Below are 10,597 nucleotides of genomic sequence, written 5' to 3' on the forward strand. Positions count from 1 at the left end.
TATTTGGACGGACTGGTGGCATACGCCTTGAAATGCGGCGCCGCGATAGAATGTTGTTAACGTAATGAGCTTCATGGACGCTGCAACTGTACCAATGAAAGCGGGGTGGAATTGGTGAACTCGCGATTTTATTCCTTTGAAAGCTTATGAAGCGGCGTTGATTTCGTTAGTTCCGCACAACGCTAGTTTGCAGTTGTGAGAGAGGCACGCAGTAATCCTAGGCAGGCACGCCTGTGCGTGCTTGCTTTTGACAATGTGAGCTGCCACGGACGATTATTTTTGCTCGTGGGTAGTGCAAACTGTGTAAGTGGTGGTTAGGAGGGCCTCTGCGGTTGGCCGAGAGGATGGTGGCTAGCTCTAGGTAGACAGCTTGTCCACGTCGCGTTCAAAGCAAAACCGATCGGTTTTTCGTCCTGCATGGTTGGTTATCGCCGATCCATTCCCCGCGTCAGGCCACCTACGGAGAGATGGTGTCCGTGGCTCGCCACTCACAGCTGATGGCCGTTTCAGGAACGAGCTCGACCCGGAGAATATGGAGGCCGGCTACCAGATCCTGGAGGATGGCACGCTGATGGTGGAGCCGTCCAGCGACCCGGACGCCGTGTTTGAGTGCATGGCCAAAAACCAAATGGGGCAGGTGAAGTCGCGGCCGGTGACGGTGCGTTACGTGCCCTCCTCGCCGCAGCAGGACGACGGGATGCCGCACCCGGGAGCGCCCGAGGAGGCGCCGCTCCCACCACCCCCGCCGCCCGCCGTCCCCAGGAGTCGCGAGGAGGAGCTCGCCAAGGAGGAGGAGGAGGAGCGGCCGGCGCGGCGCGAGCGCCAGAGCTACTACGACCGGCGGAGCCGCGTGCTCGACAGCAGGAACCGCGAGGACAACCGACTGACGACCCAGCGGCGGCCGTTCCAGCTGCCGGGCCGCACCAGGGAGGACAACCTGGCCACACACAGTGAGCACGAGCAGAGGACGGTGGGTCCGCCACAGTCCTCGCGAGACAGCAAGGTCCGACACGGCCCTAACACCACTCACACATCGCCGATGCAGGTATCAGCCACTGGCGGCTGACAGGAAGGGAGGCGGGGATCTCACCGCTGACGGTGACCATGGCTGGGGCCGACGACGTAAGACCGTGAGGCGTGAGACGAGCGGCGCGCCTGGTGGGACGCATGCCTTTGTCCTGGAGTGATCGCTGTGAGTTCCAACACGGCTGTCGCCGCGGGCCGTTCGCCGCGTCACAGCTTGTCACCGCTGCTGAAATCCCCTGGGGTGACCACCGCGGCTAGATCAGCAGTCAGGGTCAACTCCCGGCTCACAGCTGCTGATCCCTGACAGTGTGCGGCAGGCGCGACGCGTCACAGCTGGTCACCACCGCTGAGATCCCCTGAGGTGACCCCCGCGGCTAGATCAGCAGTCAGAGTCAACTCTCGGCTCACAGCCGCTGATCCCTGACAGTGTGCGGCAGGCGCGCCGCGTCGGCTCATCAGCTGATGACACGCCGCCGCTGCGTGTGAGCTCCCCGTGGCGCGGGCAGGGTTCCCGCGCCTGACACTGGTGGTCGGTGCTGAGCGAGTTCTGCCCGGCAGGTCGGCCGCGGTTTGTGCGTGCCCCGCAGGACGTGCACGTGGGCGTGGGTGACGTGGCCGAGCTGGTGTGCGTGGTCGACGGCTACCCGACGCCGGAGCTGCTCTGGCTGAGAGGCGGCAACGCCATCACCACCCAGACGCCTCGCTACCGGGTGAGCCGGGCTGGCGACCCTGCTGCCGCTGCGGCCGGCGCTGCACAAACCCGGCTTCACGAGGGATCGAGGCTAGGCGTGCTCAGTTGCGCGGTTGTTTGTGCTCAGCCGAGTGGGGCTGGAGCGCGGCATGCATTTGGGCGTCAGAGGTCGAAGAGTGATGAACACGGATATCATTTTCGTCAAATATTTAAAACGCTTTGCTTAAAAGTAGGGCATGTCTGAGTTTCACTGCAAAAGTCGCGGAAATAGTTTAGAGACCTCCGTATCCGAGTAACCACATCAGGAGGACCTCACTGACTATGAACCGATACATAATTGCACGCTCATTGGGAGCAGATAACACAGAGAAGCCCACCAGCACGCCTCACTCCAGCCGGCAAACAGCCCCCTCCTGCTCTCCTCCGTCGCTCTGTTTCGCCGCCCGTCTTCGCCAGCAAGCCCAGCCCCAGGGCTGGAGCTGAGATGCTCCCACGGCGGCTCGGTCCAACACACCACCCTGCCCGCCGACAGCTGCGGTTCGCGGCGCGCGAAGCCAACCTGACTATCATCAACGTGCAGCCGCAAGACGCCGGCGAGTACCTCTGCTCGGCGTCCAACCGGCTGGGGCGCGTGTCGTCGCCCGCGCAGCTGGTGCTGCAGAGTGAGTTCACGGCCGCTCCACGGTAGGGCACCGTGCGCTTTTGTCTGGAATGAGGAGTTGAGGGATAGGTGTTACCGCAACAAACGTCCGCGTGACAACATCAGCGTCTCAATACCAGGCGTCGATGTCCTCCGAGACGAACGTGCGGTTTAGCAGCCTCTGCTCGCCTTCTGCTTCCTCACAGACCCACCAAAGTGTGCACGTTCCATCTTGTGTCAGCCGATTCCCTGTCGTTGGTATCCCGGTGTCTGGCGCGACTAGATGGCTCCGTGAGATTGCAATGCATGTCGCATGAGCGCTGAACGTCACTTGCGTATCCACAGATACGCGTCCATCAGCTAGCTACCCAGCGATTTGTGGTCGGGCCTTTAGCTCCGTCCAGGGTGTCTTGTACCCGCCCCGAGGGTCAAGTGAGCGGCTCCGTCCAGGGTGTCTTGTACCCGCCCCGAGGGTTCAGTGAGCGGCTCCGTCCAGGGTGTCTTGTACCCGCCCTGAGGGTCCAGAGAGCGGCTCCGTCACCAGCGTCCTCCCACTGTTCACGTGGCGTGTGATGAGCCTTGTCCCGGTGCCACGCCACTAGCAGTGCGCAGAGCGTCCGTGCTCAGCCTTGGACCTCCTGAGACCTCCCGGGTCTAGAGCGTGGCCGGCCCAGCGTGCGCCAGTGTGGTGTCTGACCGGCCGGTGGCGCCGCCGGCAGCGCGCCCCCGCATCACGGCGCCGCCGCAGGACCAGCTGAGGCCGGCCGGAGCCAACGTCGACCTGACCTGCGGCGCCGTCGGCTACCCGACGCCCGAGGTCAGCTGGCTACACAACGGTCGCCGCATCCGGCACAGCTCGCGCGTGGCTGTGCTGGCCGGAGGTAAGGTGGGCGCTGGGTACGCGTCCAGCACTCAGTAGTGGTGCGAGGTGATCAGGCGCCGGCGAAAGTTTCAAGCATGACGTTGTTTCTTTTCATTTCAAGCGTGGCCATGCGTCGACCATATCGTTATCATGCGGTCATGTCATTGCATCCTGAGCGTGCTATCATGTGGTCATGTCATCGTATCATGAGCGCGCTTTCATGTAGTCATGCTATTGTATCATGAGCGTGCTTTCATGTGGTCATTTTATCATGAGCGTGCTATCATGTAGTCATGTCATTATATCATGAGCGTGCTATCATGTGGTCATGTGGTCATGTGGTCATGTGGTCATGTAGTCATGTGGTCATGTCATTGTATCATGAGCTTGCTATCATGTCGCCAGCAGCCGGTGCGATGTGACAGGTAGTTTTGAGAACGGTAACTTCGCCGTCGTCTGGCAGCTGAGCCAAACCGCTGTGTATTGCCCCTTCTCTGTCCTCTGTCCGGCAACTGCAACTGCCGGTCAATTGTTTGGTCTCCGCAACCTGCGGCACGAGTTCGCGCAGCTCCCTGCGCAGTTGCCAGTCCTGCGCAGCTCCCTGTCTCAGGGCAGCGAACGCCGCCGCCCTACTTTGTCAGTGCCGCAGTGCCGCTGGATTAGGGCAGCGAACGTCACCGCTCCACTTTACCAGTGCCGCAAGTACCGCTGGATTAGGGCAGCGAACGTCCACCGCTCCACTTTACCAGTGCCGCAGTGCCGCTGGCTTAGGGCAGCGAACGTCACCGCTCCACTCTGCCAGTGCCGCAGTGCCGCTGGCTTAGGGCAGCGAACGTCACCGCTCCACTCTGCCAGTGCCGCAGCGCCACTGGATACTCCGAGCACCACGCCAGCGGCGACGGCCGGTCGTACGCTCAGCTGAGTCCGCTGCTCAGCTGAGTCCTCTGCGAGTACTGAAGCTCCGCCCCGTCTCGCGTTCCAGGCGGGTGCTGCGAATCTCCAACTTGCAGCACCACGACGCGGGGCACGTACACGTGTGAGGCCAGGAACGAGGCGGCCGTAGCCAGGGAGGAGGCCGAAACTCGATGTCAGCGGCCATGTGAGTGTTTCCAGTGGGGAAGGTCATAGGGAGGGTGTGGGGGGGGGGGATGGCACGTAAAATTGTCAGTGTACCCTCTCCCTCCATCATACTGCAAATCTGCGTCGGCTCGTCAGTCAGGCCCTCGCACTGCCTCGAGTCACCCCACCACCCTCCTGCCGGTCCGTTGCGTGGCCTCAAGACTGCCCCGATTCCCAACCTGTCTAAAACTGCCTGAGACTGCCGGCCCTCCCCAGGGCTGGGTGGGATGGCGCGGCTCAGGTGCGTCGGGATCGTGGGCTGTCCGCTCCCGCCCTTCCGGCGGGTCCTGACTTCGGGGGCATTGGCCGACAGCCCCTCTGCTGTTCCGCCTGTGTGACCTGACCCGGCGCTCCAGGCGGGTCCCGGTGCTGACCGAGCGACCGCCCATGACCCTGACCGGGCCGCCCTCGGCGAAAGTATCGCACTGACGTGCCGCGCCTCCGGCTCGCCGCTGCCGGAGATCACCTGGAGAAGGGTCGGCGGCAACCTGTTCGCCGACGGATCCGTCACAGGTCGGGCTGGGTCGCAGGCTGGTGGATGGGTCACAAGTCAGGGCTTGGTCAGGGTCAAGGCTGAGTCACAGGTCAGGGCTGGGTCGCAGGCTGGTGGATGGGTCACAAGTCAGGGCTTGGTCACGGTCAAGGCTGAGCCACAGGTCAGGGCTTGGATCAAAGGTCAGCGATGGTCACAGGTCAGGGATGGGTCACAGGTCAGGGATGATGACGCGCCACCAGCTGAGAGCCGCTCCCCTGGGTACCGGCCGGCACCTGGTTTATTCGTGTATCTAGCAAGATTGTTCATTACAGGTGGTAGGGAAGGACAGGCGATTTCATTAACAATCAGCCGTCCAACGACCGATGGCCAAGCATGAAAGTTACAACCCACCTCGCATTCACAGACTAAAATGATCTGGTCGTGCTGCGTCGCGTTACATTCTTGTGACAAATGTTTCAGTTTTCCCGAAGAGTTTGGCTGGCACTGTAGTGCTGTCAGTCTCCAGTAGCGGTTGTCCTGACGGCGAGGCCTGTGTCCGGCAAGTGCCACGACGGACGGAGCCTTGACCCTGAGGACCCTGACCGCCCAGGACGGCGGCATTTACGAGTGCAACGTCGCCAACGGCGTGGGCCACCGCTGTGGCTACCACACACCTGGCCGTCGCCGCTGGCCCAGGTCAGTGATCACGGTCCGCACTGCACGCTCATCACGGGGCATCAGACCACAGCTGGCCGGCTCGCTGTGTTGGTGATTTCGGACAAGGCTGCCTCTCAGCGTCCGTCCTTCGGTGCGACTGTGCGGTGTCAGTGCTGGGGGCAGTGCTGGGGGCAGTGCTGGGGGCAGTGCTGGGGGCAGTGCTGGGGGCAGTGCCGACCCGAGGCCCGTCGAAGAGCGTGATTGTAGTGGCTGCTCGGTCACGCCGCTGACGTGCTGCCGTCGCCAGACGTCGTCCCGCCGTCCCGGAGACCAGTTCGTCAGCCAGAGCGCGGCAGAAGCGACGCGCGATGTCGAGATCGCGCTGAACCGTACCCTGCGTCAGCTGTTCTCACAGCCGCGCCACCATCGCCGCACGCCGCACGAGCTTGCTGCAGATCTTCAGGTGCAGATCTGGCGCATCGATCGACTCCCGACTTGACCCTGGACTCTCCCCGGCCGGCACTCCGGCCGGCCGTGATCTGATGCAGCCAAAAGGCATAGAAACCTGTGATAGTGAGCGTCGGGAACTATCCTCTTAGAGCAGAGAGTTGCCCGTGTTGTTGACACTTCTTTGTCGTACGTTCAGTTTCGGGTGTTCGTCACAACTTTGGCGCTCGGTATCTCTGTCATTACAACTGTGGGTAGCTTTTATGCGGTGCTTACAATTACTAGCTCAGTTTTCTCGTTCTGCAGGACAGCGAAAGGCCGTTTCAGCCGCTTCTGTTCTATACCGATGCGCTTGTGTATGTGCATTAGAATGGGTGGTTTGCTCAATCTCGTCATTGCAACAGGTGTGTGGGATACTCTGCGTCATGAAGACCGACTCGGTATGTCCACTGCAGCGGCGGCTCTGTTTGCGCTGCGTGAGGTTTGCTGCCGCAGCTCTTGCCACGCATGACACCGGCGTCCGGCTTGGCCGTGCAATGGCGCAGGTTCCCCACGGACGAGGCGCTGGACCAAGCGCGCGCTGGCGAGATCTTCGAGCGCGCCCTGGAGCTGGTCAAGCGGCTGGTGGAGTCCGGATCCCGTTTCAACCTCACGAGTGAGCTGACACCCGCTGCTCGGTCAGGCAGGCATGCAGCCTGCTCCAGCCGGGCTGCATTCGGAGCTGTTCCGCATGCGGAAACAGTGATTGGAGTAACTGTCCCGGCCCCAATGTGATCGGAAAGCGCTTGTCATCCCATGTTAATGCGTTGTTCAATCTTGCAACGGATGTTTTTTTTTAGATCTGCTATTGCATGCTCGCGGTCCTATCATCGTCTCCGAGAGTGTACTTGGACCACGTGTTCCTCTCGATGTTGGTCTTCACTTGTTTCGCGGGTTTTGGACGGCGGTCTCGTACTGGGTTCGGAGTGCGCTAACTGCTTGACCTGTTGCTGCCCTGTTTGGGTGTATTCGGCCGCGGCCGCACTGCCGCCGCCTGACTGGGGCCGGGTCGTTGCAGCATACTCTTACTCGGACCTGCTGTCGCCGGGCCAGATGGAGCGGCTGCGCGACCTCTCCGGCCTGCTCGTCCCACCGGCGCCGCCTCAACTGCAGCAACATCTGCTTCCACAGCCGCTACCGCAGCGCCGACGGCACCCTGCCAACAACCTGCAGCAGCCGCTGTGGGGCGCCTCGCTGGTCGGCTTCCGCCGCCTGCTGCCCGCCCAGTATGAAAACGGCTTCAATACGCCCCGAGGTGAGCGACCCTCGGACCTCGGGAGCTTCAACGAATGACCCTCGAACCTCGACCCTCGGACCACGCCTCGGGAGCTTCAACGAATCTCGAACATTTTATGAGGCGTACGCCACTCTAGCGAGAGAATCGGCGACTGGCAAGACGTTGCGAATGCCGCCCTTGCGGAGTTCGCGCATGATGGCGATGTTGACGACATTTTAGTGTTGTGATCAGAATGCAAGCTCCATTGTCGTCCCTCGTAAAACGACGGTCAGCGCCAAATGTGTAGTTCCAAGCTTGCGTGCTTTTATCTTTGATGACCGTTATTGCCGTCGCGTACAAACTTCATAGAACTCCACAGCGACAAGCCCGGATGAAGACAGTGTTCTACCACAGACTAGTGCCACATCCGCTCGACCGCGGGCGGGCACCACACCTCCAGAGCCCCCCCCCCCCCCGCCCCCCCCTCCGCCGACGCGGCCGGGCGCGCCACATGTTGTTGATCTCATGTATCCGTGAACGAGCCGTGCCGGCGCGTCCAGGGACCGCTCTCAGCAGCGCGTACGTAATACTTCGTACGGCTGCGTTGGTCGTGCGGCTCATAAATGTACAGCGGTGCGCCGCTGCAGTCGGGGCGGGGCTGCTCACCGCCACCGGTCGGCTGCTGCCGGCGCCGCGTCCGTGACGTCATGCCGTCCGGTCACCAGGAGCCGACCGATCACTCCCGATACAACGGCTTCCTGCTGCCGAACCCACGCCTGGTCAGCTCGCGGCTGGCAGCCACCGACGTCATCACCCGAGGACACCCGAGTGCAGCGCCATGCTGATGCAGTTGGGGGGCAGTTCGTGGACCCGATATGGACCACGCGCTGCCCGCCTTCAGCGAGGTCAGCTTTGACGGCCAGCACGAGTGCGACAGGTCAGTGGTGGCCAGCACGGCGGTGAAAACCCATTGGTCCGGCCAGTGTGAGCGTGACGGGTCAGTGGCGTGGGTCTCAGTATGATTAGGCTCGTGGATGGGCTACAGTAAGAGGTCACTGGCACGTGTCTTGGTGCGACGGGTCACTGGTATGGTTCTCAGTGTAACGGTTCACTGGTATTGGTCTCAGTGTCATGGCTCAACGGTGTGGCTGGGACACCTGGCATGAGGTACAGTATGACATGTCAAAGATATGGGGTGTGACATGCCAGCGGTACGGGGTGCAGTGTGACATGTCAGCGGTATGAGGTACAGTCTGACATGTTAACGGTACGGGTCCAGTGTGTCATGTCAGGGGTAGGGGTACCGTATAACATGTCAGTGGTACGGCAGTGTGACTGGTCAGTGGCATGGTACACGGTGTGTAACAGCTCGGAGCGGGGGCAGTTGAATAGTCCGGTGATGCGGAGGCACTAAATGCGAGTGCTCCAAGGTCCTGTGTCGCACGGGGCAAAGTGCTGTGGTAGCTCAGACAGGACGGGGCGTGCAACGCATTGGCAACTTTAAGTACTGCGGAAGCTTATGCACGCAATCGAGAGTTTCGAATGAGGGAGTGAGATTCTAGGTCAGATACGAGAGAGGTCGGGGGCCCGGTTCGGACACTTGTCCTGGGATTAATAATGCGAGGCCCGGAGCCAAGGGTGGAAATGACGTGAAAATCATGACTGGGCCCGATATCCCCGCTGATTTGAAGATCATACGCCCATGGGACCACTGCGCCTAAAAGCCAGACACATGCAAACATCTGCCCTCACACAAATATGCGAATTTCAGCGGGGTGAGGGGTGGCTGCGCGGTGGGAACGTTTTGGTCCTGGCGAGTCTAGCTATGGTCGGACCAGTTGTCCATGGCGGCCGGCGGCGGACTGTTTCCCAACTTGCCCTGGACCAGGCTGACTACAAGGGCGGGCCGGCTGCGTGGGGCAGCGTGCCCCTGGCACCGCACCGCGGTCAGGCCGGCCCGGACCCCGGCCCACCGGCGTACACCGACGGCGGGCTCCCGGCGTAGTGGACAAACACCTGCTATCCCCAGCCGGGAGCGCGCCGCGCGCCGTCCGTGCGTTTCCGACAGCGGTGGGCGGCTTCAGCCGGTGCAGACCTCTTGGATGGATGGAAGGGGGCGGGGGAAGGGCTTAGTGTCTGCCACTGCAGTCGTTGCGCAACAGCTGCCGACGACAATGTTTGCAACCAATGCTGGCACGAGGCTCGCATCATGCGGTGGGATCCTACGAAACGGAAGGACAGCAGTCAACCCACCATCCCGTTGAGCCATCCCTGGAATGGCGGCAAAGCGACCAACTGGGAACAAAGTGTAAAAACTTCTGGTCAGAGGTGGCCTGATCCCGTCCCCTGCTCCGCTCTGCGTAAGTGTGGACGGGTCAGGCTGACGCCGCCTCCCCTGACCGGAGTGGAGGACGACAGAGCCAGGCTGACGCCGCCTCCCTGGCGGAGCGGAGGACGGGTCAGGCTGACGCCGCCTCCCTGGCCGGAGCGAGGACGGGTCAGCTGACGCCCCCCTGGCCGGAGCGGAGGACGGGTCTAGGCTGACGCCGCCTCCCTGGCCGGAGCGGAGGACGGGGTCAGGCTGACGCCGCCTCCCGTGGCCGGAGCGGAGGACGGGTCAGGCCGACGCCACCTCCCCTGACCGGAGCGGAGGACGGGGCCAGGCTGACGCCGCTTCCCCTGGCCGGAGGGGAGGACGGGAAGACGATCTGTGCGTTCCTTGTCAGAGCTCGGCCAACTGGGAAGTTCGTGTGCACTGCATCGGGGCTGCTGGGAGACCGTGGAGTTTTTCGGGGAATTATCAAACAGATAAGGCAGGGCAGGTTTTCAGGCAGGACTGGCTGGCAGCGGTGTCTGTGTGGTGTCGCGGGAGGGCTAACAGGCCGCGGAGTCTGTTCGGAATTCACACGCGAGCGGTGCCGTGGCCGACTCCACAGCCCTTCCCGACAGAAGGCAGGCAGCCGGCCAGTCGGCGACCGGCGCCGGTTCTGTGTGCTGAAAGCATCAGAAACGCCAGGCTTAGACCGCAGACGCGGTGTTGGTCACAGCGAATCGCGTCATCTGAAGGGCTCGCCGCCAACACTGAGTCAACGGCGCCGCTGCGTCGAATGACGGGGGCTATGGTGGCCGCCGCTGTAATCAGGTGGTATCATTTGTCCACAAAAGCCTTGCACGACAGCTCAAGACCAGGGTGGATCTAGCCTGGAGTTTGGGGAGAGGGCCAACCGTTCATCGCTAGCTGGTCGGTGTGGGATCCGAGGTCCAGTGCACTTATCAAACACGATGTTTGCGCAAAGTATGACTAAGCCGCGTCAACATGCGTTTTGTTTTGATACTCTGTTCTGGGAATGCTTTGGAGGGGCCAAGACATACTCTCAGAGTTTTGGGGGCCTGTGCCCCCCCCCCCCCCCCCCCCCCCCCAGGAT

The 10,597-nt window shown here is 62.0% G+C and overlaps 1 protein-coding gene and 1 long non-coding RNA gene across 2 annotated transcripts in view; both read left to right on the forward strand.

Moving 5' to 3' along the window:
• LOC119098835 (peroxidasin homolog) overlaps positions 1 to 10,597 on the forward strand; it is a 44,508-nt gene that overhangs the window by 17,474 nt on the left and 16,437 nt on the right. The window contains 8 exon segments of the mRNA XM_037221882.1: positions 511 to 950; positions 1,585 to 1,736; positions 2,250 to 2,401; positions 4,757 to 4,868; positions 5,424 to 5,509; positions 6,463 to 6,572; positions 6,975 to 7,137; positions 8,074 to 8,156. Coding sequence (XP_037077777.1) covers positions 511 to 950; positions 1,585 to 1,736; positions 2,250 to 2,401; positions 4,757 to 4,868; positions 5,424 to 5,509; positions 6,463 to 6,572; positions 6,975 to 7,137; positions 8,074 to 8,156 — 1,298 coding nt within the window.
• On the forward strand, positions 5,807 to 7,036 carry LOC119098593 (uncharacterized). Its single transcript, XR_005094266.1, has 3 exons — positions 5,807 to 5,933; positions 6,463 to 6,572; positions 6,975 to 7,036. It is a non-coding gene; the product is annotated as an uncharacterized LOC119098593 (long non-coding RNA).

Source organism: Pollicipes pollicipes, unplaced genomic scaffold (genome assembly GCF_011947565.3).
Source record: "Pollicipes pollicipes isolate AB1234 unplaced genomic scaffold, Ppol_2.1 Scaffold_4740;HRSCAF=5597_pilon_pilon_pilon, whole genome shotgun sequence".
Taxonomy (NCBI): Eukaryota; Metazoa; Arthropoda; class Thecostraca; order Pollicipedomorpha; family Pollicipedidae; genus Pollicipes; species Pollicipes pollicipes.